We start from the raw sequence: 26,742 nt of genomic DNA on the forward strand, positions 1-26,742 counted from the left end.
TTGAGTTTTAGTTGGTTATTCAAACATTACATTGCATCATGCTTCGAATTGCCGGACGCTTCGAAACCTGGACACCACATCTTGTTTTTACAATTATTATGCGAACTTATATCCATCGCATAATAATTATCAAAACTGTGTTATTTTATGAATTTTCACACCAACTTTCGTTTCAATTTTATTTGGAGGCTGAAGTCAATGCCAAAACAATTAAATTAAATTAAAATATCTAGAGTTATTGAAAATGTCCTATAAGCTATTTTGTTTCACATATTTATAGGACCTTTTAAAAATAAAACTCTTAATAACAGTTTACCAAATACACTCAACCCCCGGTGGTTGGTCACTTTTTCGTTTGACACTTTTTTTAGTTTGTACCCCGTTGGTTGGTCAAAGTCAAACTAAAAAGTGACGAACTGTCACTTTTTACACGGAGCTTACGCACACTATCAAAACAAACGTTTGTTAGTATGTGTGAACTCCGTGTAAAAGGGGTGTCAAACTAAATAGGCTTCCTAAGCAACGGGAAAACAAGGCAGAAATTGATGGTTCTGATTTCGAAATATTTAATCAAAATTAAGATTTCAAAACATTAAAAAAATAGTCGTGCTCATATACGGTATTTGGGCTCAGTGCAATTTATCCCTCTATTACACTCAACCCCCGGTGGTTGATCACTTTTTTAGTTTGTACCCCGTTGGTTGGTCAAAGTCAAACTAAAAAGTGACGAACTGTCACTTTTTACACGGCACTCACGCACACTATCAAAACAAACGTGTGACCCCGTTCGTTTGGCCACAGTTGGTGTCAAACCATCGGGGTTTGAGTGTAGCATTTTTGATAATGATGATGATAATGTGAGCATTTTTTAAGAGTTGTAACAGTCGTCAACTGGAGACAGTTTCTAAAACTCTGCCTTACGAAGAAGATATAGAAAATCGTGTGAAAGCATGGGATTTTTTTTACTTTGATTTTAAGAAAAGAAAATGGACTGAATCATAAGGTGGTATTCGAAAATGTAAAAGTAATTTCGAATACCTACGTCATCTTCAAAAAATATTTTTGGTTCACACCATGTCACAGTGTCAACAGATACACCTGCGTCATTATGCAAAATATATGTGCTTGATTTTAAAATGTTTTTTTTTTGTCTTGAATTCGTTTTTCTGTTTAACTCATTTAATTCACAACTTACCTTTTACTTTCGGCAGCAATTTTGTTCGGCTATAAATTCACCAAATCGATTTCAACAGCATTACAGCTATATCCTGAAGTGGTTGCGAGCCGGAGAATTATTTTTTGCGGCCCTTTTCACCTTTTTGCAGTATCCGTTCCCGACTTGGAAAGACTTGAAACACCCAAAACATCGACAAGCAGAGCGAACTTTACGCGACTTCTCAAACAACGCACGAACACGTCAATTACACAGTACAATTACTTTTCGGAAGAACTTCAAATTTTACAATATTTGCACTTTTTTAATCATCAAATTTCGCAGTTTTATACCGCCTTTGAAATGGAAGCAAAATACCGATAGACGCTTTTCTACTTTGCTCTTCCTTTACCGTACCAGGGAGTTGAACAGGAATAACCTTCAAGAAAAAAAGCTCCTTTTAAAAAAGTAATTTGCACAAAATGTTATCCTTGCAAATTCTACAGCTGATTCATTATAACTCCAAAAGTACCTAGAAAATCTGTATTTATAAATACGATAGCAATGAAGCTTATGATCATTACAAACCCTCACCCCATTTCGGTAACCATGAGAAGAAAAGGACTCGGAAATCGGATGTGCCGGGAAAACCTAAACCCTCTCAGCTGCGAAAAACTCTCACGTTCTCTCGCTTTCGCTCAGTGCTGCCATATTTGCAGGCAATTTGCTTCCAGTACCTACTGATTTGCGATTATTTTTGAGTTCAGATTTCTAGAATAAATTTTCAAAACAACCTATGAGTCATGGATTTGCAGATACGACCTTTTGAAATGTGATCTAAATTTCACGGTTATTTACATCATTCAATGAATTACGCAATGGATTTATATGTTAAGATACTTGTTGTTGGCTTCTAGAGTTATTTTGCAGTAAGTCGTAATAACCATCGAAACCTCCTACACTCATTTGATTATTTCTCAAAAACAAATTGAACTGTCATGGGTTTTCAGAAAAGAGCATTTAAAGAACAATTTGAAACATTTTTGAAGTTTTCGTAAATTGAGCGAGAATCGATCGAAAAAAGGCTTAGTTTTTAAATGGTTCTTGGAACCTATTGCAAACTAGCTCAAGATATTGACTTTATAACTTCAACTTCCTAACTTTCTCTTTCAAAGAATTGCAAAAATGTCTAAAAAAATTGTAGTTTATGTAACTTGATGAAACATGATGCATTTTTCAGCACGAGTTTTGAAACGAGTCAAGAACAACAATTTTATGCAATTTCACGCTTCATGTATCATACATTAGGCATAATGCCTAATCGAAAAGTCGGTTGACTCGCCGTTTTGATCTAGTAAGCTTCCATTATTGAAATGATGTTTCCCTGTGACAAGTCTTTGAAAGTTAGGCCGTTGTTAGGCCGTTGCAAATATTTTCAGTTTAGGTCACCACCCCCGCACCTCCACCCCCTTTCAAAAGACAAAAAAAAATGTTTTTCAAAAAAATGAAGATAAATATCAATGAAGGTCTAGTCAACTGAAAACAATCTGAAATGCATTTTTTACATTGATAATCATATTTAGCGTCTTTGAGCACGTTTCAAAATATTTGAAATTTTTATGAAATTGCAAAACATTTTATTTCTTGCAAAAAAAAAATGTCGATACATAATATTTTTGAAACTTATGAACTTTGCATTCATTCACAAATCGACCAACCCCTCTTTTTTAAACTACCCCAAAGTTTCGCGCTTTCGCAAAAAAAATGTTAAAACCTCCGAAACGTAGAATCGATTTTCATAGTCCAGTTTTTAGTTAAAATTGGTTTTCAGTTTATGTTGCGTAAATGATAACTTTTTGCTTTATTTTCACATTGAGAGCATATTTTAAATAAAGTTTTGACTTCACCATCGTGTTCCTGAGAAGATTCAATGTTTTATTTTTAGTTCACGAGATATTGAAATTTGAATGTTAGAGATGAATAATTACACTGAAAACTATTTTTAATTGAAAAATGAACTTTTCCAATCGATTCTACTTCCAATTTTCTTTAAAATGCATGTACTTCCAGAGATATCGCAGTTTGATAATTGAGGATTTTAACTTTTTTTTGTGAAAAAAGGCGAAAATTTGGGGTGTTGTCAAAAAGGAGGTGGTGGTCTCCGCGTTGGTTAATTTAAAAGATTGCTGGAAAAAATGAGTTCAGCAACGAGTTTGATGCAACATTCTTAGCAACTCCAAAAAAAACCTTTGAATATAATTTTCCAGTGAAATAAACGTAATTAATGCATCATGTTGGTGTCCATGCGTAACGCAAACACTCCAGCTTTTTTGACACTCAGTAGTCTGTGATTATTGGAATGTTTGCTCGACACAGGTTTTCAAGGCCATTGCCTGATCACGCCTTCTATCGGATGGGGAAGTAAAACGTCGGTCCATTTGCGTAAAGGTGGTTCTGGGTGACTCACTACACATAATCTTCGGACGCCTAGAAATGAGCAGAAACTTGCAACAGAGAACAGAGACAACAAAAGACCCAGGGGTCGTTAAAGTGAATTGCTTTGCTTTCTGCCAACGTTCTAAAAAGTGCAACTTTTCGCATTTTTTTTTTTTTTTTTTTTGCGTTTGGCGACGTTCTTAGTTATTTTGGACGAGAAAAATAATTTCGTTACGTTACCCCAAAAGACAGTAAACTGTAAAATTTTATAGACCCAGTTGACGATACAGTATTAAGGCTCTGGAAGGCATCATTCCCGATCGGCCATTTGGCGGCCATGTTTGTTTTAGAAAAACATTCAAATCTCGATTCAGAATGTTTCAATCAAAAAATGGTTTTCTCTGTGTTGTTTGTAGAAGCATTTTACGTGTAGTGATTATATTTTCATTTCAATTTACTATTTCTAGACCAGGAATTCAGAACCATCATTGACAGTCATTACCTCAAAAGTGAGAGACACCATCTACCACCTTTAAAAAACTGGTGAATCGATGTTACGCATAGTCGCCGATATAATGCATGGGAATAAGATTATTCCATTGAAAAATCTATGTATTTTTCGATTTTTTTTCTCATGCTAAAAAAATCTTTATTATGAAACAAATTGCATAAGAAACAGCTTGAAGTGCTCCAAAAAGACCGTCAAATGCAATAAGAGAATAAGAGTTCATCGTGTTTTTCAAGCAAGTTCATGTTTCTCATGATTTCATCCCATGTATAGACAAACAAACGCTGAAAGTCTTATCGAAATCGGGACACCTCGATACGACCTCTTGAACAATCCGTGTAAAATCTTGCAATACTGCCGCTTATGGTTTTTTTTCTTTTTTTTTTTTGAAATTATGAACAAATCATGTAATCATGCGTTTTGAGAAAAACGCATTTGAATGTTGAGCATCTATTTTCAATTCCCATTTTAATATAAAAGCAAAATAAGATGTTCTAACAAACGATGAAAAACGTTGCTTTTATTGAAACTTGATCATCCAATTTCAATAAAACATTATTTCCGTAATTTTATTTGAGAAAAACAAACATAACTTCTTTTGAAATCACCAACGTCGATATCACCCTGCTGTCATTGAGGGGGGCGCTTCGTTATGATTCGTTTTTCTTCGCCGAATGTACATGGCGCTTTGTTCATGATGCTTTTTTTCGTCACGAGGTTCATGTAGTCTTTTGTTTGACAGGTTGACAGGGCTATATAAACAGGGACTGCTGAGAGAGGCAGAGATTTTGTTTATGTTACTTTATTTAAAATCATGATTAAACAGACTTTACTGAAGTAACTTTTGCTCATTTTTGGTGGAGAGGTAGCTTATTAGGAGTACTTTCAGAATATGCAATAACCCAGAAAGTGTCAAAATGTACATGATGCCTTTTGAAATGTTACCGTCGAAATATGTCTTTATTGAACTTTCTTATAATAATTACATTTCTTTTACATGCTAAGTGGTATGGCCTAATGCTCTTCATCTTTGTTGTATTTTCCGTTTTATTATTAACTGATCACATTTATTTTATTTACTTCAAATTGTTTTACATCATTGCATTGAATCGGATACATTTGGGTAAAAAAGAAAAAAATCACTTTAACAACTAATCCTAACTTAAAACTAAAAAAAAAAATCATTTAAATATTCAAAATCACTAGAACGAGTAAACTACGAACTGTATTTTAAGATGAATGCTCCAAGCGTTCTTACTTGTTCCTGGCGAGTTTTGCAACCACGCAGTGTATTGTCATCTCGATGAAAAAGTTCAGAAGTAAAAAAAAAACGAAGTTGACTTTATAGCTGTCGGCCTCCATTGCTAGTACCAACCACAAGTGTCTTCCTTTTTATCTACAAGGACTTCGCCGCCCTGGGCTCCTAAGTGTATGAAAGTATGGCACGGAGCGACGGCGCCGAATACCCATACACTCAAACCCTGTTGGTTTGACACCAACTGTTGTCAAACGAACGGGGTCACTTTTTAGTTTGACACCCCTTTTACACGGACTTCACACACACTACCAAACGTTTGTTTTGATAGTGTTCGTGAGCGCCGTGTAAAAAGTGACAGTTCGTCACTTTTTAGTTTGACTTTGACCAACCAACGGGGTACAAACTAAAAAAGTTTCAAACGAAAAAGTGACCAACCACCGGGGGTTGAGTGTATTTACACAAAGAATTTTAGAGCGCCCGCCGCGGGATTCGAACCGGCGACCTCTGGATTGGAGTCCAGTGCGCGGTCCGATTGATGCACACGGGCGGGAGTTCAGAAGTTCTTGTGGTGAAAACAGGTCACTACTGCCTTCTCCCGTTGATGCTGGTTGGTTTTCCCTAGGATGCTGACTGAAGCCTGGAGGTGTTGTATTCTCTGCAACTCTTTGCCGCTGATTCAACAGCAATGGCTGCAGATTTGGAACCACTCGAACAGATCCTGCTCCTGGTGACGCCAAAGCAGGAAAATCCACGTCCGTGTATGCTGGTGGTGTTTTGCAATGATTTGGTTGGTGCCTCGTCGTCGCTTGCTGCCGATTTTTTACAAACTCAGCTCTTTTTGGGCAGCTTCGATTCTTGGTAGAATGGTCGCCGCCGCAATTGAAGCATTTCGCTTCGATGTTCTCGTTGATTGTTTCGCAAGCTTGTGTTTTGTGCTCACCTCCGCAGGTTGCACAACGACTCTTGATGAAACAGTTCCTTCCACCATGCCCAAACTGCAAACAGTTCGAACATTGTGTCACGTCACGGTGCACTGGACGATAACGTTCCCAAGTCACGATGATGTTGAAAATTGCCCGAACTGCTTTCAGCTCAGACGGCGTTGTCGATCCTTTCTCGAGATGAACCAAGTACAGTTGATCACGATACTTGATGTCCTTGTTGTGTCTCGTCATCTTGAAGACTTCGATCACGTTCAACTTAAGAGTTTTGAGCTCTTCTTTCAGCACACTCACATCCATGTCGTACAAGCCACGGAGGACCTGTTTCATGGGGCGTTTACCTGGATCGTCATGGCTGTAGTATTCAATCTTGGTGTTGTTCAGGAAATCCCGAACGTAGTTGTAATCCTTTCTGGTAGGTAGCAGAATTTTGAGTCCATCAGCACACAAGCGAATGGAAGCTCGTAAAGCACCAGATTTGATAAACCCGGTCAGCCACTTTCGCACCGAATCCGATGACGATGTTTTCACAAAAATGGGTGGCAACTTTTCCCGTCGTTCAAATTCTTCCTTCTCGCTCACGTCCACAGGGAGGGTAGCGAACTGGTTTCCAGACAATTTTTGAGCGTCCTTGCTCAAACTGCCTGGCTTTGCAGGTAGCGCTTTGGCATTTTTTAGCTTCTTCAAATCTGCCGATCCTGCTGGTGAGGACCACCTCTTTTTCTTGCCGTGAGGCATTTTTGCACTTTTTAAGCACTTTTCAGGAGCTAATATCCAGGAGTACCTTACTGATTGGTGGTCCACAAAGGAATGAGCCGCTTATGGTATTTCGGATATTGTGAAAAGATATAAAAAAAAGTTTGTAAGGTAACGAAAATCTTGCAGATTTATTGCTTCCAGCTAAACTATCTCTGAGCTCAAACTAACATTTTACTCAACAAGAGGCTTGATTGAAGTGGTGACAAAGTGTCTCTCATTAATATAATGATTCGGTTCCCTATACATTTGCTGGCAATGCTGGTGTAAATTATTTCCAAAGTATATGAATATAAAAATGCTTCGAGAACGGATGCAACATAACATGATTCAAAAATAACAAAATAAATACACAAATTTAAAACATAAGTAGGTGCTACGATAAAAGAAGTAAAAGTAGAGAAGAACATGTTACTAGTAAGCAAAGGAGAATTTCAAACAAAGCTACGGTACAATGACTGTCGACAGAATGAGTAACAATTGTTGTTCATTTCGGCTACTTAAAAATCTAGGAACTGTTATAAAACAATGTGCAATATGATAAAAAGCTAAAATTATAATGTTTTTCATTCAATATCGAAACCAAGAAACAGTTTGCACCATTTTTTATGCTGAGGAGCTGTGCGGTTCATTTCACTGTTTTTGATTGCGCGAAGGAAAACACTGTCCTGATCGTCGAGTTTGGTTATTTTGCTCATCGGTTGCTGACCGGTGACGCCGTTTCTACCGTTACCAGCGTCAGTGAGTGTGCACGCTGCCCCACGGCATTGGTCAACGATGAACTTCACCATGAAGCGACGGTGATTCTCAAATGCGTGCGATTCCCCGTACAACGCGCGCAATTCCTCGCAGAACCGCAAATCGTACGCTGCCAGATTAAGGCAAAACAGAAACGAATGCAGCCGGATTTCGTTCATGCCCTCCCGCAGGATGCTCGGCGCCAGCCAGCTGAGCAGATCATCCACGTTGTCTATTGTGGCGTCGTTCAGCAACTGGCCAACGTAACGGAACAGTTCTTCGAAATTCCTTCCATCGTCCTCGTCGTAATATCCAACTTCGGACATTTTAGCCAACACAAACTGACGATGATTGTAGCAGCTGTAGTCATGGATGTGCTTGCGGATGAACTTTTCCGTTTTAAAAATTTCAAACTTCAACAGATGAGGAGCCTTCATGATGGCCCACTGGCGGTGGCACCAGGCGTGATAGTTTGTGGTACTTTTATCCGCACACTTTTCGCACAAACCAATCTCGAACGACCAATCGATTGCATCGTAACCTAGAATAACAAATTAAAAATGGAATTATTCTTAAACAAAACAGAAAACATTGCCCCAACTCACTTTGAAACAGATACAACCACCGGCGATAGGCGAACGCTTCGTTTGATTTTGGCTTTTTGCTCAGCACCACCGTTGCAAATTGAAACTCTTTCGTAATGTCCAGCCGGTTCCGGGCAAACAGCTGTCTTCGGAGATTCCAGAAAGTGGCCACGTCCGGATTGATGAGGATGGCACAGTTCAGGTACTTGACGATGGAGTTGTTACCGGTCCCGAGAACGGCCAGAAGCGAGGAGCTGCCGCCTGACGTAGTGTTGTTGTTGTTGTTGCTGGTGGTGTTGCTGTTACTGTTGCTGGAAGAGGAGTTGGCCGAACTGTTTGCACCCGTTGGTCGGCCACATTCGGTCTTGTAGCGCAGGATCAACCGGTGGGCGTATTCGTAGATGTACTTTACGCACCACGATTGTAGGCCCAGATTGTGCTCCGCGTGAATAACCGGAGATTTGTTCGTGTTGGATGGCATCGGGATTATCTCGAAGCCCGTGCTGGAAAAAAGTTAAATGAAATTATACCATATTTCTTGAGTGGATATGACAATAAATAAGAAATCTCTAAACCTCATAAACCACATAAATACATATACCCAGGTTTTTAAGCGAAGATGGCGTTCGAATGGTGAACATCCGAAATGTCAAAATCGCGCAGTAGCACCAACATTAGAAAACAAATGTGGCTGTCATGCCATGGCACACTTTTTTCGGAATATTGGTACCACTGCGTGATTTTGACATATCGGACGTTCACCATTAGAACGCCATCTTCGCTTAAAAACCTGGATACTGCTCATGTTTGCATAAATGTCCCATATACAAAAACAGCAAGCTGAGAAAAAACGCAAGGCAAGTTTGTCCCACACATAAAGCTACGTGTAAAGGGGGGGGGGGGGGGCAGAATGGCCCGCCTGAGTAAAATGCGCCAAAAACCATAGAAAACGTACAATTTTTTTTTTAATTTATATTTATTCAGATTTTCTCTTCCATGTACATTCATTCAGTTAAAATAATATTGAGTGTCCAATCACAATCGATGACTTTTCACCTCAATTTTAAATACTAGCAACTTTCATTTATTCATGAAATATTGTAGCTTTCGCTATTCAGTGATTTCAAATGTAGGAGTTCCTACATGTACAAAAGGGAAAAGGGATACCTTAAAACTAACTTATAAACTATATAAAGAGCGGATCAATGCAGCTGAAGACTGCAATGATTTTTGTCGAAATGCATCAATTATGTTATTGGACATAACATCCAAAGTGTCAACTTCGGCTAATTGATGAAGTTCACTGGTGCTGAACCAGGGAGGAAGTTTCCGAATCATTTTCAGAATTTTGTTCTGAATCCTCTGAAGTTTTTTCTTCCTGGTTAAACAACAGCTTATCCAGATCGGCACAGCATAAAGCATGGCAGGTCTGAAAATTTGTTTATAAATTAACAGTTTATTCTTGAGACAAAGTCTAGAATTCCTGTTTATAAGTGGATACAAACATTTAATATATTTGTTACATTTAACCTGGATACTTTCAATGTGATCCTTGTAAGTAAGGTTTTTGTCAAAAGCAAGTCCAAGATATTTCACTTGATCCTCCCACTTTAAATTTACCTCATTCATCTTTATAATGTGATGACTTTTTGGTTTAAGAAAATCAGCCCTTGGTTTGTGAGGGAAAATAATAAGTTGAGTTTTTGCATCATTTGGAGTAATTTTCCATTCTTTCAAATAAGAATTGAAAATATCCAAGCTTTTTTGTAATCTTCTTGTGATGACACGAAGGCTTCTACCTTTGGCGGAGATGCTTGTATCATCAGCAAAAAGTGATATCTGACATCCTGGGGGCAAATCAGGCAAGTCAGAAGTAAAAATATTGTATAAAATTGGACCCAAAATGCTTCCTTGAGGGACGCCAGCACGTACAGGTAGTTGATCAGATTTGCTGTTCTGATAACATACCTGCAGAGTACGATCCGTCAAAAATTTTTGAATAGTTTTCACGATATAAATCGGAAAATTAAACCTTTTTAATTTCGCAATCAAACCTTTATGCCAAACACTGTCAAATGCTTTTTCTATGTCTAGAAGAGCAGCGCCAGTAGAATAGCCCTCAGATTTGTTGCTTCGAATCAAATTTGAAACTCTCAACAACTGATGAGTAGTTGAATGCCCAAGGCGAAATCCAAACTGCTCATCAGCGAAAATTGAATTTTCATTAATGTGCGTCATCATTCTACTAAGAATTATTCTTTCGAATAATTTACTAATAGATGATAGCAAACTAATGGTCCGATAGCTTGAGGCTTCAGCAGGATTTTTATCCGGTTTCAAAATCGGAATTACTTTGGCATTTTTCCAACTACTGGGAAAATATGCCAAATCAAAACATTTGTTGAAAATTTTGACCAAGCTACTTAAAGTTGCTTCTGGTAATTTTTTAATTAAAATGTAAAAAAATGCCATCCTCACCAGGGGCTTTCATATTTTTTATTTTTTTGATAATAGATTTTATTTCATTCAGATCCGCATTAAAAACTTCATCTGATGAAAATTCTTGTTCAACAATATTCTGAAATTCTATTGAAATTTGATCTTCAATAGGACTCAAAACATTTAAGATGAAATTATGAGCACTCTCAAACTGCTGAGCAAGTTTTTGAGCATTCTCCCCATTAGTTAATAGAATATTATCACCATCTTTTAAAGAAGGGATTGGTTTTTGAGGTTTCTTAAGAATCTTTGAAAGTTTCCAAAAAGGTTTGGAATAAGGTTTAATTTGTTCGACATCTCTTGCGAACTTTTCATTTCGCAGAAGAGTGAATCTGTGGTCAATAACCTTTTGCAAATCTTTTTGAATTCGCTTCAGTGCAGGATCACGAGAACGTTGATACTGTCTTCGGCGAGCATTTTTCAGACGAATCAGAAGCTGAAGATCTTCATCAATAATGGAAACGTACAAATTAATGTTCCCTTCAATGTTGTATGCTTGGTTGATGAAAAAATAACTTTAAACTATTTTTGATGCACATGCACAGGATGCGAGCCACCTTAGAAAACAATCGATTTCGTCTAATACAACGTTGAAGGGTGATAAGACATGACTTGAGGGATCTTTCCAGCACAGTTTCTATGGATTTTGATCACTTTTATAAAAAAATCACTTAACATAACAATTTTTTTTTTTTTTTGAAAATAATTTAAATATGTCGAATTAAGATACTTTAGACAGTGATACAATCTATTTTATTCAAATTTAATAACATTTGATTGTTTTTATAATGCAGGAAAAGGGTGGTCCATTCTGCCCCAAGTGGATTTTAATTTAACACTTCAACCACTAAATGATGTGAAGGTTCCGTTCTTGTTTGTTCGCCTTGGTAATAGCTCCCGGTAGCATTCTAAGCATTGATCAAACTTTTTCAACCTATCTAACTTTTCAGAAAGCTTATTAAAGAACCTCAAAATAAATAGATTTAAGGTGGTCATGTAAAGATATTTACATTTTTGCTGAATGAATGACAATGAATTCCGATGTCGTTTTCGGTTTGTGAATGTTATTAAATGTATTTTATAAGACCCATGCCTTATAGTTGGGTCTTAATGCATTCTAAAGTCCAAAACGAAGGGTGGCTCATTTTGCCCCCCTGCCCCTACCAATTAGAATCTGTCCCCCTGCATACCAATTTAAATATTGCGTATATCTGATAGCAACAGATCTTCGTAAATCATACAGAAAAGCATCAAATGGTTCCATCACGCGATAGCGGAGAACTTTTTATGTTTTCTTCACTAACCGTCGTAAAACGATGGCCGACGACGGCGCGACACACCCTCGGGACCCGTGGCGACAACGACAACAACGTTAACGAAGCAGATTGAATTGACCAATTGGCAGGAATTAATCTCAATTTAAACAAGTCAAAAATGGCGCACAAAGTTTTTAGTTTTCGGGGCAAGTGGTCTTAAATTTGTAATTTGAAATACTTTCACAAAGAGGCTCATTATTTTTACCAATTTAAGTATACGCTGTTAGTGCTGTACAGTGACTATATTTAGTGCTGGATGGTTACTTGGGTAGGTATTCTCTGACCTAATTAAACATCCCAAGATATTGCAGTGACTCCAAGTGCAATCTGCTTCGTTCCATTCTTTTTTGCAATTGACCTCCAGATCAATGACAACGGCTTCCTCTCTGTGCAGATCAACCGTACCATTATTCTCAATTATATTTTGCGCGCGTGATCAATTGGATTGTACCATTACGAACCCGAACAGCCCCCAGATAGTCGTGCGTTCCCGTCCTTGACAAAGAATGAACGACTTCTGCCACTCGAATACTCACAGCTCGGGGTCCTTGTGGAACACGGCATCGATCTCGTTGATGATCTTCTCACAGAACGCATTGCTATCGTCCGTGTCCGCAGCTTCCGAGGCCATCATCGCTTTCCGAAATGTCCTGGTTCTACTCCGTACAAGCTGTGTGCGCCGTTCCCCGGTTCCAAAGCGCCTCTGCACTGCGAACAAATCTCAAAACTCTAGCCAAGACAGACACGACGCACGAACGACCCGAACAGCACCGAACTCTACCAAATAATGGCCAGCATCGAAAAAATTGCGATCCGCACGTATTATTTTGATCTATTTTGATAAACGAGAGCGACCCGCGGGAGAAACGTCAAGAGCGGGAACGCACTGGAAAGTGAACCTTTTGACAGTTGCTCGAATCAGCTGTGTTGTGCTTGATTGCGAAATTTGGAAAATAATGCGCTAAATTATTTCGTGATTTTTAAATCCTCCGTAAATCTGCTTGTTGCGAACTGAAATGGCATCGAAAGTGGTGGCCACGGCTACCGTGAGGGCGCTGAAGAACCGTAAACTGTTACCAACCCGGGCGGCACTCACTTTGGTAAGATTTTAACGTCCGATCGCTTCTAAGCAAAGTGGACGAAAAAATTAACAAAATTTTGCGTTGCAGACTCCCGCGGCGGTCAACAGAATCAAGCAACTTTTGCAAGGGAAATCCGAATACGTGAGTTTCAGCATGAAGGTCGTAATCCCCGGTGATTAATGATTAACTTGTTGTTTTTAGATTGGGTTAAAGGTCGGTGTCCGGCAGCGGGGATGCAACGGATTGTCCTACACCCTCGATTATGCTACAACCAAAGGTTAGTTGACTTATATAAGAGCGTCGAAAACAACATTAACTTATTCTAGAAAGTGTTCTTTGTAAACATTTCTAAATTATACATTGTATCTTTATTGTGCATTTTGGGTTAAATTTAAATTTTAACACACTATCACATCGAAATTATGCTTCTGAAACACTTTTTAAACTACACCAAAGTAATATAAACATCAAATGAATGGATACTTTCAAGCATTGTTCTGATTTCTCGAAAATTTAAATTGAAACGTTTCCACTATTAAGACCGGGCCATGTGTTTACACCTCCGCCTTATAAGCAAAGGATTGGGAGTTCAATTCCCGATATTGACAATTTCTAGACCCACCATCACGTATACATATCGACTCAGAATCAAGTTCTGTGCAATTGCTTTGGCAAATGCCCAGTTAGAATTTTGGCTCGAGCTTCGAGTCGATTTAGGATCGATCTCGAGACAAAATTGACCCCTAAAAAATGACACTTTTAAAAACATTGGCAAAGTCACATAAAACAAGTCAAACTTCCAACCCTGAAATTTTCGAAAATTTTAATAGTTGTTCCTTCCAAAGCATTTGAAAAATCTAAAATTGGTTAAAAAAAATGATTTTCGGCGATTTTTTAGATCGAAGCCCGTCTAAAGATGGGGTTGGATTGTAGAGAGTTAAATATGTAATTTGAAAATTCCTGCCAATAATATCGATATATTTATTAAACTTTTTACTAAAACGCATGTCGAAAAAGTAACGAAATTATACAAACTAAAAATATAAATATAAAAATATTTTCCCCTTTAATTTCAGATAAAATGGACGAGGAAGTCGTTCAAGATGGCGTTAAAGTTTTGATTGACAAAAAAGCACAACTTTCCCTGCTAGGTGAGTAACGACACCCCATATTAAAACCATTAAATATTCCACAAAACATTTTATTCAACTTCCAGGCACCGAAATGGACTTTGTAGAAAACAAACTTTCTGCGGAGTTTGTTTTCAACAATCCCAACATCAAGGGCACGTGTGGATGCGGCGAATCTTTTAGTATTTAGGGCACTGGCTGTACATTAGTTTGCTTTAATTGTAGAGAAAAATAAACCCACAAATTTCGACATGTTTAATGTAATGAACTACTAGGCTTACGAGATGTTTGTTGTTTAGCAAATAAACTACTTTAAACTTCATTTAAATGATTTTTTCCCCTGTAAATTTCCCCTTTTAAATTATTAATTTTGCTCGAATAATTTTAATTTTTATTGAACGCTGTCAGCAGTGTACAAGTCTTTAGCATCCCTAGTCGCATGTTTCGCTTTCAGAATGGTCCTTTCGTTTGAAACCGCATTTCGCACAACATTATTTAGATTGAATCTCTGATTCTATTTAATAACTCTTTGAAGTTGCAGCTAACTTTAAATTTAAGAAAACACGTAATTTTGTTCAGTTCAGTTCTAGTTCTAGCATATTAAAAATTATGAGTGAGTTTTAAAATCTAAAAACGAACGCACCCAAGAGTCGATAAGGCAGATTTGCTAGAACGTACGTCTGTTCAAGTTTCAGCGGAGCAGTGACAGCTTGTGTCAGACTTTTTTCCTTCGCTGACCTGACTCCAATATTATTCCCGATTAATCATCCATAATCTGGTGTCTTGGTAAAAAGTTGGAAAAATGTTGTTTTAATCGCTCGTAAATGGTTTAAATCGAGACAAATATGGTGTAAAAGTGTTCCTCTGTTACCGGTGTGCACAGGTAGGTGAAACATTAGTCATCGGATGTCGAATTCGGTCGATTTTCCGGCCAAACATCGTATTGACAAACTTTTGCTTTTGTTGCCTTTGGTGTTGTTTGCGCTGCAGTAGGCGTGCGAACATTGAAAAATCAGCCTACTGCGGTTGTGGAGGACGAAAAGGGCTTCGCAAAACAAAGAAAATGTTTGCGAAAGTTGTCAGAGAACCGTTTTTTTCTGTTTTCGTCTTTTTAGCGAACATCAGCGAACCTACCCCCCAGGAAGAGGATCGGATCGCTGGGAGTGGTGGCAACGGGTTGAGGAGACGGGTGACATTGGGTGGATTGAAGCGGGGGGGAAACAACAAGGGCCATCATGGCAGATATGATGCGAATGAGTGGCAGCGGGGGAGCCATCGGCGGATTCCAGCGGGACAAGCTCGGTTCTCCGTCGACTGGTTCCGAGGACGGCGGAGGCATCGATCTGGGTGACATTGCCCAGGAGCTGGACCAAGACGAGTTTGACGGGCCGACCACGTTGAATGGTAGGATTTGATTTGTTTTTGTACTAAATTAACCCAAATGTATACATTCAGGAGCACGAGTTTCTTCCACGACGCAGTGTCTTCTTCCAGCTTCTCGGACATAATCGACGTCAGAACCTATACCGTTGCCAGCCAATCCAGCAGTAGTTGAATCCCAAGTCATAACACCACGCATTTGAGTCTACGGCTCAAGTGTTCACCCAACGCAACTCCGCACTCTAAAACACTAACGCACGTTTCGTTTCTCCACCGTCTAGGGGATCGTCCCGCCATAACGGCTCCGCCGGAGAGCGAGTGGTACCACGGTCGGCTGGATCGGTTCAGCGCCGAGCAGCGCTTGAAATCGGCTTCCCGCTTGGGCAGTTATCTGGGTACGTCTGCTGGTCAAGTTGAGTTATGCTGCGTAAAAATAAACAACTCTATTTTTTGCAGTTCGTGAGAGTGACCGCAAGCCGGGTTCGTACGTGTTGAGTTATTCCGGGAGGACTGGCATCAATCACTTCCGGATTACGGCTGTGTGCGGAGATTTCTACATCGGTGGGCGGCAGTTCTTTTCGTTGAGCGATCTGGTCGGTTACTACACGTCCTGTAGCGATTTGTTGAAGCGGGAAAAGCTAGTTTATCCGGTACCTCCGCCGGAGCCGGTCAATGATAAAAAGCGAGTTGTGGCAATTTTGCCGTACACAAAGATGCCGGACACAGACGAGTTGACGTTTCAGAAGGGGGACATTTTCTTCGTGCATAATGATATGGGTGATGGCTGGCTGTGGGTGACCGCCCATCGAACCGGTGAACAAGGAATGATCTTCCGTGAGTTGGTGGAAGATTTGGACCCGGCAATCGATCCAAACACGGTGTTCTCGTGGTTCCATCCGACTTGCTCAAAGAACGAGGCTGTGGATATGCTGGTCAAGGCTGGACCCGGAAGCTTCCTGGTGCGGCCAAGTGACAATTCTCCAGGAGATTATTCGTTGTTCTTCCACATCAACAACCAAATTCAACGCTTTCGCATCGAGAAAAAGGGCGTCCGCTATCTGATGGGTGGCCGTACGTTCGAGTGTCTGGACGCGGTCATCAATCGCTACCGAAAGGAGCAAATCGTCGAAGGGCACACGCTGATGCATCCGGTTGTCAACGGAAGCCAGCCGGAGCTGCATCCACCGAACAGTGTCGCGAGTGCCGCGGAGAAGATTTATGCCACGCTGCGCGAGTGTCGCGACCAGAACATTCTGAAGAAGACGAAGGGTATTAAGCACCACGGCTATCTGCTGAAAAAATCGGACAAGACGAGCAAGTGGAAGCAGCTATACTTTGCGCTGCTAGTCGAGGGCTCCGAAACTCATCTCTGCTTCTACGACAATCCGAAGAAAACCAAACCGAAGGGCTTGATCGATCTGTCGTGCGCGTATCTGTATCAGGTGAGTTGACTCTTATGAGTTGTATGTACCTTTGAGGTAATAGACCATTCTTCTCCTTTGCCAGTGCCATGAGTCATTCTGGGAGCGAAGCTGCGTTTTCCAAATAGTCGAGCGTGCGTTGCCGTGTCTCGCGACAATAACCTATCTGTGTGCCAATAGTCAGGAGAGCTACGTCGAGTGGGTGAACGCGCTTAAGTCACAGTGCGTGTCTCAGCTCAGCAAGGCCCAGTCGAAGGTGCCGCGGCTGCGCGAACTGCGCTGTTTGAATCTGCACATCCTGGAGGCGCATCGGCTGCCGTTCAAGCTCGTGCCTAACCCGTACTGTATTGTGTCGCTGAACCAGGTCAAGGTGGGCAAGACGCGCGTCAAGACCGCACCCGATCCCGTCTGGGAGGAGGAATTTGTGCTGGAGTAAGTTCAGCTTTTTAGGGAGAATAAGTTCGTTGACTAATAGGAATCGTTTTTAGTGATGTCCCGCCGGATGTGGTGACCGTTACCATCACCGTACTGAGCAAGGGCAAACGTGGTAAGGATTCGGAGGTGGCCGAGCTGATCGTGGACCTGTGTGGGCTTAAGAACGGACAGGAAACCGAGGAGTGGTACCCGCTGATCGGGATGACCCCGATGGGCGAGTGGGGATCGATCCGTTTGCGTATACGATATCTGGACGATTTGGTCATGCCGTGCGAGGTAAGTTGAGCTTGGGGTTTCGAGTCAAGAAGTCTGTTTAACACATCCGGTGATATTTGCAGGAGTACAGCCCGTTACAGCAGCTGCTGGTCGAGGCGGAATTGAACGCGGTTCGTGCGTTATCCGAAATCTGTCACAACGATCGCATCCCGCTGGCCACCTCGCTGTTGAAAGTGTTCCGCTACGAGAAGCGTGAAACCGAACTGCTGAGAATCCTGTGCCAGGCGGAAGTGGCACGGGAAAACGAAACGACAACGCTCTTCCGTGGCGCCTCGCTGGCCACCACCCTGATGGATCTCTACATGCGTGCCGAGTGCACCGTTTTTCTGCAGTCGGCCGTGTCCGACACAATCCAAAGAATACTCGAAAGTAAGCAGTCAGGAGAGCTGAACCCAACCAAAATGGACGTGAACGACGACGCATGCTCAAACGCGGAATTTTTGCTGATGATCCTGGACCAGGTGACGCAGTCCATCTTCACCTCGCCGGACGCGTGTCCCCGGACGGTTCGCTTCATCTGCAACTGCCTGCAAAAGTCCGTGGTCGCCAAGTGGCCATCGCCCAGCGAACGGTTAGTGCGGACCCGTGTCGTCTCCGGGTTTATCTTTCTGCGCTTGCTGTGCCCCGCCCTCCTGAATCCTCGTCAATTTGGTCTAGTCAGCGAAACGCCGCATCAAATGGGCACTCGCACGCTCATCATGGTCGCAAAGTGTTTGCAAAATCTCGCAAATCTCGTCGAGTTTGGTGGAAAGGTAAACGTTTGTTATGTCGCGTTACAATTGCAATCTCATTCAAGTTTCTCCTTCGTTCAACGCAGGAACCGTACATGGAGGTGGTCAACCCGTTCATCCTGAAGAACAAGGAACGCATGATTGTGTTCCTAGACCAGCTGTCTTCGGTGACCGATCCGAACCCGCCGCCCGGGTGCATGATTGAGCAGACCAATCCGGTGCTGTCCAGCTCGGATGCCGGTAAGTGCTACGCTCTGCATGATAAAAAAAAAACAATAAATCAACCTAATTTTCAAACAGGACGCGAGCTGGCCACGATCCTGCACATTTGCGTGTCCTACCTCCCGGAGCTGCAGTCGATGAGCAAGACCAACACTTCGCTCAAAAAGCTCGTCACCGTCACGGAGATGCTGTCGAAGCACAAGCTAAAGTACCGCGAGATGATTAGCTAAGTCAGTCAGTCACACAGTCAGTGATGAAGAAATTGATATTTTGCTCTCTTGACACGGAAAAAAGCTAAATTTACGGTCAACATTTACAACACAAGGAAAATTTATATATATTCTGCATATATTCATGTTCGTAATAAGGCGCAGAGAAATCGCATGTTTAACAGTTTTCAGCAACAACAACAAAAAACAACAAGAAAAAACAGTCAATGTAGGAGAAACAAGCTTAATTTGTTCTATCGCATGAAGGAAGGATGGACACGTGATGGCATAGAAAACAATCGTTCTTAGCATTTTACGTAACTCAGGAGAGGTAAATTTATAGGTTTAACTTGATAACCACAGGGAAAAATTAAGAAGAAAAAATCAACCGCAAATCATCGCCTCGTAACAATGAAGGGCGTCGCACAAAAATGTCATGTGTTTTAAAAGGTTTGGATGTTTTTAGTTTCCAAAATAAGCAAAAAAGAAAACAGATAATTTTATTTTAATCCGCAAAATATACATATATATCGCTTCTTTAGAAATACAGGGCTTTTCAGTAAAAAAAAAGATATTATTTCCACTACTCAGTCATTAACAATTAAAAACGTGGTTAAAATTTGAGAGAAAGCGACAGAATTGAGAGGAAACATTAGTCGATTCCCGTATATTTCCCCCCGAACACGTAGCGTCTTTCCTCAACAGTGCTCTATATTCGTATCGTATCAACAGAATTTTTATCTACTCCGATTTCTCCCCAAAAAAACACACACACAAGGATTAGCTGACATGATTAAGTGTATTGGATCAGTAACGAATGCAAATTTAGCATAGCCCGGTAGAGAGTGGAGAAAGCAACGCAACGGGACAAAGTGAAACGAATTAATTTTAGTGGAAAAGCGCATAAATGGTAGGGAAAAAGGGCATGAGTTTGTTTATACCAAAAGACGTGGACAAAATTTAATCCTCGGTTTTACTCTTAAGAATACCGATTTGTTTCACCTTAGAGACCGGGCGCACAGCTGCCTGCCAACAAAAGAAAAAAAAAACCTTTGTAGAACCAACGCCATTTTAGTTTATATAACGTCGTACATTATATACTGTATGTGTTTTTTTTTTCAATGTCATAAACATTTTCTATTTAAAATATATTTTTTTATCTACCCTGTCATCCAGAGCAATTAGGCCAAGCTTTAGCCCAAAACAATTCTCAATGCATTTTTATAAATATTATATATATATACTTGACGTAAAATGTAACAAATAATAATCTATAATAAAACGATTAGAAAAAAAGTTGTGCAATTTATTTTTTGAAAGTTCAGAACCATCCATGTAAAATAAAAATCACGTGAACTGGTTTAATGGAATTAGAGCGCCTCCACCGATGGGGGTAAATCAAATTTAATCCCGTTTTATAGATACCTACGTTTATTTTGCCACCTTACAAAAACTCCGATTGTTACACCGTGGGATAGCAAATTTTGCTACCGATTGAACTTCACCGCTGAGGACAACAACGTGCTTTATTTAATTTGTTATTTTTGTCAGCTATCTAAATCACAATTCAAGAGTTTTTTTTTTTTTTTTGATTTTTGATAAACATATGAAACACAGTAGTAGGTCATAGAACCTTTAAAAAAAAAACTCTAGAATAACACATTGATTTGTGCCTAGAAATGTTGAAGATTTTGAAAACTTGACAAATATTAAACACGTATGACATTTTTCGAAAGTTCATCCCTTTGCTTCTACCGGTTTGGCTGGCTAGTCCACAATTTAGAAAATACAAAATTTTATATTTTAAAAAAAGTTTATTTTTTTATTTAAGTAATTTTTTGGCCGTTGCAAATATTTTTCAAAGTTTATGCATTTATATTTTTAGCTTTTTTTGTAAAACTTCGATGTACCGCAAAAAGTTTTTGTTTAGCAAAAAAAATCATCGATAGGGGAAATTCTCGTATGTTTGGCAGGTTAAGCTCTCGCTCCTAACTCCATCCAATTTGCTGATTTTCACTATTTAAACAACTAATTTTGCAATACTTGTGATAGAAACTTGCTTGCTCACTTCTTATTGAGCTATTTATCACTCGATTTCAGTTGAAAACGCTTTTAATTAGCTTTAATTGAATGTCAAAGTTCTGACCTGCCAACATTAGAGGCACGCTGGAAAAAAATTGTTAAATAATGTATATTGTTAAATATCCAAATTTTGCTTTCTTATTCGTTATATGGGTCATTCCATCTCAACTGTGCACGAAAAAGTGCAAATTTGAAAATTACCCTCTCCGATCCTGCTCAAATTTGGCAGGGCTGTTGGTACTATCAAAACATGCAAGAATCCTGAATTTCATCCAAATCGGACCACCCCCTCCATTTTTGTACCTCCCCAAAAAATCGACTTTTTGGTCGGTCTTAGACTCAATTTTGAAGGAAATTAGACGTAGAATCCATTTGATTTTTGACAAAATTTTGATTAATTAATTAAATTAATCATCTCCCAAAACACCAGCTAGCAGTTATTAATCAGCCCGCCTGTGTGCTTCAAGCAGATGCGGCGAATGAAGCTGATGTAGGTAATCTTGAAAACACATAACTTTTAAATTCGATATCTCTGGAACGAAACATATTCATTTCTGTCGATAAGTGATTAGTATTTAAAATTGTCCGGGGAATACGATCAAAAAAAAAATACGAATACGGGAAACGATGGTGAGGTCAAATAAAAAAAATAAGTTTGGGTGTTTTGAGATACGGCCGTTTGAAGTTTTCAATTGCGTAATACAGGTAGACAAAATAAATTATTCAAAGGTTTGATCACGGAAATGGATTCTACGTCCAATTTCCTTCAAAATTGAGTCTAAGATCGACCTTCAAAGATTTGTGGCTCCTGAGCTATCGCCGTTTGAAACTAGGAGGTTCGCTCCAAAATCGCCAAAAAGTCGATTTTTGGGGAGGTACAAAAATGGAGGGGGTGGTCCGATTTGGATGAAATTCAGGATTCTTGCATGTTTTGATCTAAGGCAAGCGGAGAGGATGTCGAGCCGCTGTCAGTGCGAGCCACCTCCATAAGCTTGCGGTTGTGAGAGCAGAAAGGAAAACTCGAGAGATAGCGTGAAAAATGAGACAGAAGATTCTCTCCGTTCGACCCAGGTTTTGATAGTACCAACAGCCCTGCCAAATTTGAGCAGGATCGGAGAGGGTAATTTTCAAATGCTGTTCCGCTTCAGATGGGATGACCCACTTCGACCAGTCTCCCTATTAAGGATCTCTATATATGAAAGCATACATTTAAAAATCTCAAAAATTAAAAAAAAAATACTTCTGCCCTTCACGAATTTTTAGATTTGGCCATTTTTAATATGGATTCTTATTTAAAATGGATTCAGTTAAATATTCATTTGCTAAAAACAAATTATTACTTGCTATCTAGCTTTATTTTAAATTTAATATTTTTGAATATTTCAACCAAAAAACAATTTTAGAGTTTTTTTTAAAGGTCCTATAAGCTAATGTCTTTCATATGTTTATAGAACCTATTCAAATAAAAAAAACTCTAGAAATGAACAAATAAGGATGTTTGAAGCATAGAGTTATCTACGTGCGCGTGTACGTACACGAAAAAGATTGAGGTTAAATTTTGTACCGACCAGCAAAACAAATGCTCAACATTCATATGCGTTTTTCTCGAAACGCACGGTTTGTATTTACATGAAGCTTTTTGAAATGTTGGCGTCGAACTATAATCATGTTGTAAGTTTAAAAAAATATTAGCAATTTTCGAAATAAGCCATGAAATTTAATATTTGTGATTGTGCTTATTTTTAAAGATTTAAACAAGTTCAACTTATCATGTTTTTAAATTTAGATTTTGCTAACTGAGTGCTCTTTTAGGGAAAATAAATTTTGAGAAAAAGCCCTAATTCTATGATATTTTTTCAAAAGTAATTAGTTTTACAGAATTTATTAATAAACTGTTGTTCGACGGTTTCATGATTTGAAATAGAAACTTTGCGTGAAAAATGTATTTTATTCAAGTGTCTGAAAATTTTGGGAAGAGTCCGGAATTTTGAAACGAGATTTGAGTGAACTCTTTGAAGTCTTGAGTTTTTAATTTTGAAATTTTGGGGAATTCCATAGATTAAAGGACCTTAACATTGAACCTGATGGAAAAGGAGAGCTGTGATACAGAACGATAGGTAAATATTGATTTTATAAACTTTATTCGCACTCACAATGTCATTCAACACTGATTACCCCTTGCTGCTGGGCCGACAGCGAAACCTGCAGGTCACTTTCCTTTTCCTCATCTCCGAGTGCTGGCTGGTTCAGGTCGGCTGCGGCCGATATCATCTCCAGCAGTCCTTGCACCTCGAGAAACTCGTTCAAAATTTTCTCCTCCTTTTTCAGTCTTCGCGACAGATTGATAAACATTTTACCGACGTCCGTTCCGGCAAATTGGCCAAACTCTTCCTCGTACACGTCCAGCAGGATGTTAGCTGCGTCCACCAGGGTGGGTGTAAACCGGTAGTCGCCGATGTGGCGTAAGACGAAACCGATGAACTTTACCAGAAACGAATGCTTTCGGTCCTTAAGTGCCCGCTGCAATCCTTTCCGCCGGATGAGTTCCTTGATGAGGGCGACCGTTTTTTCCGGGGTCTTTCCCATGACACTCGCGACAAACACGCTATCCAGCGCGCGGTTGTATTCGTATTTTTTCAACATGCGATCAAACTGTTCAATTTTATCGTGTCGGAAATCCGTAATTTGCTGATCCGCGCTTTCGAAAATGTTGTTGAACCGAGCGCGACCTTTGTTGCGAGCTTTGCCCTTCTCCTCCTCGTCCTTGCCCTTGTCGCTGTCCCTTCGGTGGATGGCTATAAGTCCGTCGACCATTCCCGTTACGAGGGTGTCGTCATTTTTGGACACTCCCAAGCTCAGCACTCCGTTCGTGTTGTCGATCGTGTGAACAACCTGGTACGTAGCAATGTCGTAGATCTTCACGTGTCGGTCCAAGCTTCCGGAGAGCAGCCGTTTCCCTTCGCTGGCCAGCTGCAAACAGGTCACGGTTTTGTGGTGCTGCGACAGTTGAGCAATCTTGCGTCCTCCGGCCAAGGCATCGTACACGTTGACAGAGGTGCCTCCTGCGCTGATAAAGATACCGCCACTGGGAAGGAAAATCAACGACTCTACCGGACTTCCGTGGTCTAGCGAGAGAACCTTTTCGTTGGTTCTGGTGTCGTACATGTTGATCTTCCGGTCGTATCCTCCCGACAGGATAATATTCGGACTAACCGGGCTCGTACAACCCGCTCGGACGTAATCCGAGTGCTCCGAATATGTGGCCAAATGCTTCTCCGTGGCAATGTCCCAGTAACGCACGGTTTTATCATCGGAGAAGCTGCTCACGTGGTGGCCATCGGCGTTAAAGAACGTCCTGTGGACGGGTGCTTTGTGGCCCTGGAAGAACCGTAGAATCGACTTTGTGGACACATCGAACAGTCGCACCTTGCCGAGGTCATCGCCCGCCACCAGCAGGTTTCCATCGTTTCGGAACGAACCGCAGTGGGCACCCTCCTGGAACTTGGTAATGTTCTTCACGACTAGTTTCGTGACCGGGTTGTAGATCTGCACGCGAACAGACGCCGTCACCGCAAACAAATACGGCTCCACCGGACTAAAATCGATGTAATCGATTGCGCCAAACTCCTTCACGAGCGTCGGAACCTGAAAGTTGAAATTATTTTGTTCATGCTAAATTCTGCTCCATAAATCATACACCGCAAAGTGCACACTTACTCCAAGCTTCTTCCAGTAGATTGTGTCCGGTGAGAATGTGGTGGCCGTTTTGGCGTAGATTTGCGCGTTGATCTTCTTAAAGTCCGCCATTTCATCAGTTTGAATATTTCAGCACAAAAATCATAAGAAATTTTAAATCGCCGGATAATTTTTGTGGTCGCACGTGGAGAAGTGTTTTGTTTTGAATTATGGTTGACAGTGATCAAATGGACCGATTAATGAAGCCCCTACTGTAAATTACCAAAGAGGGCTAACCTAGCGCTCAAAAAAAGTATTATTAACGTATGTTCCAAAAAGGCGTAAACAGTATAAAAATGTATTTGGTAGTTTTTTTTAGCTGGTTTACATATTCCTCAAAATTTCTTTGTAAAAAGCATAACATTCGACATAAGTTTCAATTTCGATCCATCTTCTTATGCTCCGAGACGAATCCGAGTAGAACGCTTTTTGCTGACCCATCGCACTCCACCCTTTTCAAAGTGTAGTTTAGCTTACTAGTTTTGACAGCTCTCAAAGTAAACACGTCACGTCGATGGTCGATCGGGACAGAAATTTGTTTCGCAAATTTCAAAAGTTTTCGTGATATTCGGATATTTGAAAGTTTATAAACATGGTAAGTTTGATCTTACACTTCTAATTTAAGTCATTAACCAAAAGCAACTCGCATTTCGTGTTGCAGAGTGCGATATTTAACTTCCAAAGCTTGCTGTCGGTGATTCTGCTGATGATCTGCACCTGCGCCTACCTCCGATCACTCTTCCCGAGCATCATCGACCGTAAAAAGACCGGGTAAGAATGAGCATCATTTTGGCCTGCTGAGTTTCTCAACTTTATTTTCTTCTCACAGAATGTTGGGGATTTTCTGGAAGTTGGCGCGTATTGGCGAACGGAAGTCTCCCTGGGTTGGCCTGGCCTGCGTCCTTATGGCAGCCTCGATACTGTTCTACACGTAAATTAGGAAGTTGCATTTACGATATTTTTCAAATTGATTATTCTGGTATTGAAAATTGTATGAAATCAGACAAATTCGTAAAAGCATTATAATTAACAGAGAACTCCTTATAACATACCTAAGCAAAGATTGGTTTATTAGAATTTAATTTAACAGATTTTTATTGGTAGCTTAACAACCTGTGAAAAATAGTCGGAGATTTTAAATGTGATGTTATAATTTTTTGAACAAACTTCAGAGGCGACAATAATTATTCTCTTCGACAAAGTTATTCCATGGAAAAGCTAACACACAAAAATGCACTAGCTTGGCAGAAAAATACTGAAACGATGTTTTTCCCCATACATCTTCGCGATTTTCCCCATATAAACTTCAACGGTAAAAAGCGACCCCTAAACCTTAACCGATTTGGCTCAAAATTGGCACAGGTACCTACTTATTATACTTATTATCGAGCCAGTATCTATTGAGATTTTACAAAATTTTAAATTTGTTGGTCACCCTAGGGTGCACGCATGTTCAAATCACTCCATTTTCGTTAAAACGGAACCGAGAACGGAACCTACTCAGAAATGATTAAATGGGACATCTGTCAGATTTCGGTGAATTTTACCCAGATTCTGGTGAATTTCATTTAGTTTTCGTTGAGTTCTGAGTGAAATTCACTCAAATCTGACAGATGTCCCATTTACAGTAAAGTGCCTAATAGAAAGTGAGGACAAGGCACTCAAAATTCAATGCCACTCACAGTTGGTCACTCAAAATTTACCAAGCGTTTAAATGGAAGGTGTTCATTTTTTGACAAAACCTATGGAAGAAGTAGAGATTGTAAGCACCTTATCTGCAAGATCTTGGAGGTGCTCAATTCTTTGACAGAAAATCGCTGGGTTCTCAGTTTCTCGTGTCCCCACTTTCT

General features: G+C 40.1%; 5 protein-coding genes across 5 annotated transcripts; 3 read left to right on the forward strand and 2 right to left on the reverse strand.

The window, feature by feature from the left end:
- Positions 1-7,183: 7,183 nt before the first annotated feature.
- Positions 7,184-12,976, reverse strand: LOC120418261 (protein prenyltransferase alpha subunit repeat-containing protein 1-like). The gene is made up of 3 exons (XM_039580577.2): positions 12,726-12,976; positions 8,396-8,877; positions 7,184-8,331 (listed from the first exon to the last, which is right to left on the reverse strand). The coding sequence occupies exons 1-3, from the start codon at positions 12,821-12,823 to the stop codon at positions 7,619-7,621; spliced, it is 1,293 nt and encodes a 430-aa protein (XP_039436511.1). The 5' UTR covers positions 12,824-12,976; the 3' UTR covers positions 7,184-7,618.
- A 118-nt stretch (positions 12,977-13,094) lies between these two features.
- LOC120418262 (iron-sulfur cluster assembly 1 homolog, mitochondrial) lies at positions 13,095-14,723 on the forward strand. Its single transcript, XM_039580579.2, has 5 exons — positions 13,095-13,289; positions 13,359-13,412; positions 13,473-13,548; positions 14,348-14,422; positions 14,488-14,723. Exons 1-5 carry the CDS (start codon positions 13,206-13,208, stop codon positions 14,589-14,591), a joined length of 393 nt encoding a protein of 130 aa, XP_039436513.1. The 5' UTR covers positions 13,095-13,205; the 3' UTR covers positions 14,592-14,723.
- Positions 14,724-15,125: 402 nt separating this feature from the next.
- On the forward strand, positions 15,126-20,102 carry LOC120418248 (ras GTPase-activating protein 1-like). The gene is made up of 9 exons (XM_039580562.2): positions 15,126-15,284; positions 15,517-15,805; positions 16,063-16,176; positions 16,238-17,223; positions 17,288-17,634; positions 17,691-17,913; positions 17,976-18,665; positions 18,731-18,884; positions 18,945-20,102. Exons 2-9 carry the CDS (start codon positions 15,637-15,639, stop codon positions 19,094-19,096), a joined length of 2,835 nt encoding a protein of 944 aa, XP_039436496.1. The 5' UTR covers positions 15,126-15,284; positions 15,517-15,636; the 3' UTR covers positions 19,097-20,102.
- Positions 20,103-23,281: 3,179 nt separating this feature from the next.
- On the reverse strand, positions 23,282-25,080 carry LOC120418263 (U3 small nucleolar RNA-associated protein 15 homolog). The gene is made up of 2 exons (XM_039580580.2): positions 24,875-25,080; positions 23,282-24,802 (listed from the first exon to the last, which is right to left on the reverse strand). The coding sequence occupies exons 1-2, from the start codon at positions 24,962-24,964 to the stop codon at positions 23,315-23,317; spliced, it is 1,578 nt and encodes a 525-aa protein (XP_039436514.1). The 5' UTR covers positions 24,965-25,080; the 3' UTR covers positions 23,282-23,314.
- A 249-nt stretch (positions 25,081-25,329) lies between these two features.
- Positions 25,330-25,900, forward strand: LOC120418264 (protein kish-like). The gene is made up of 3 exons (XM_039580581.1): positions 25,330-25,487; positions 25,554-25,663; positions 25,722-25,900. The coding sequence occupies exons 1-3, from the start codon at positions 25,485-25,487 to the stop codon at positions 25,825-25,827; spliced, it is 219 nt and encodes a 72-aa protein (XP_039436515.1). The 5' UTR covers positions 25,330-25,484; the 3' UTR covers positions 25,828-25,900.
- Positions 25,901-26,742: the final 842 nt, after the last annotated feature.

Source organism: Culex pipiens, chromosome 3 (assembly GCF_016801865.2).
Source record: "Culex pipiens pallens isolate TS chromosome 3, TS_CPP_V2, whole genome shotgun sequence".
Lineage (NCBI taxonomy): Eukaryota > Metazoa > Arthropoda > Insecta > Diptera > Culicidae > Culex > Culex pipiens.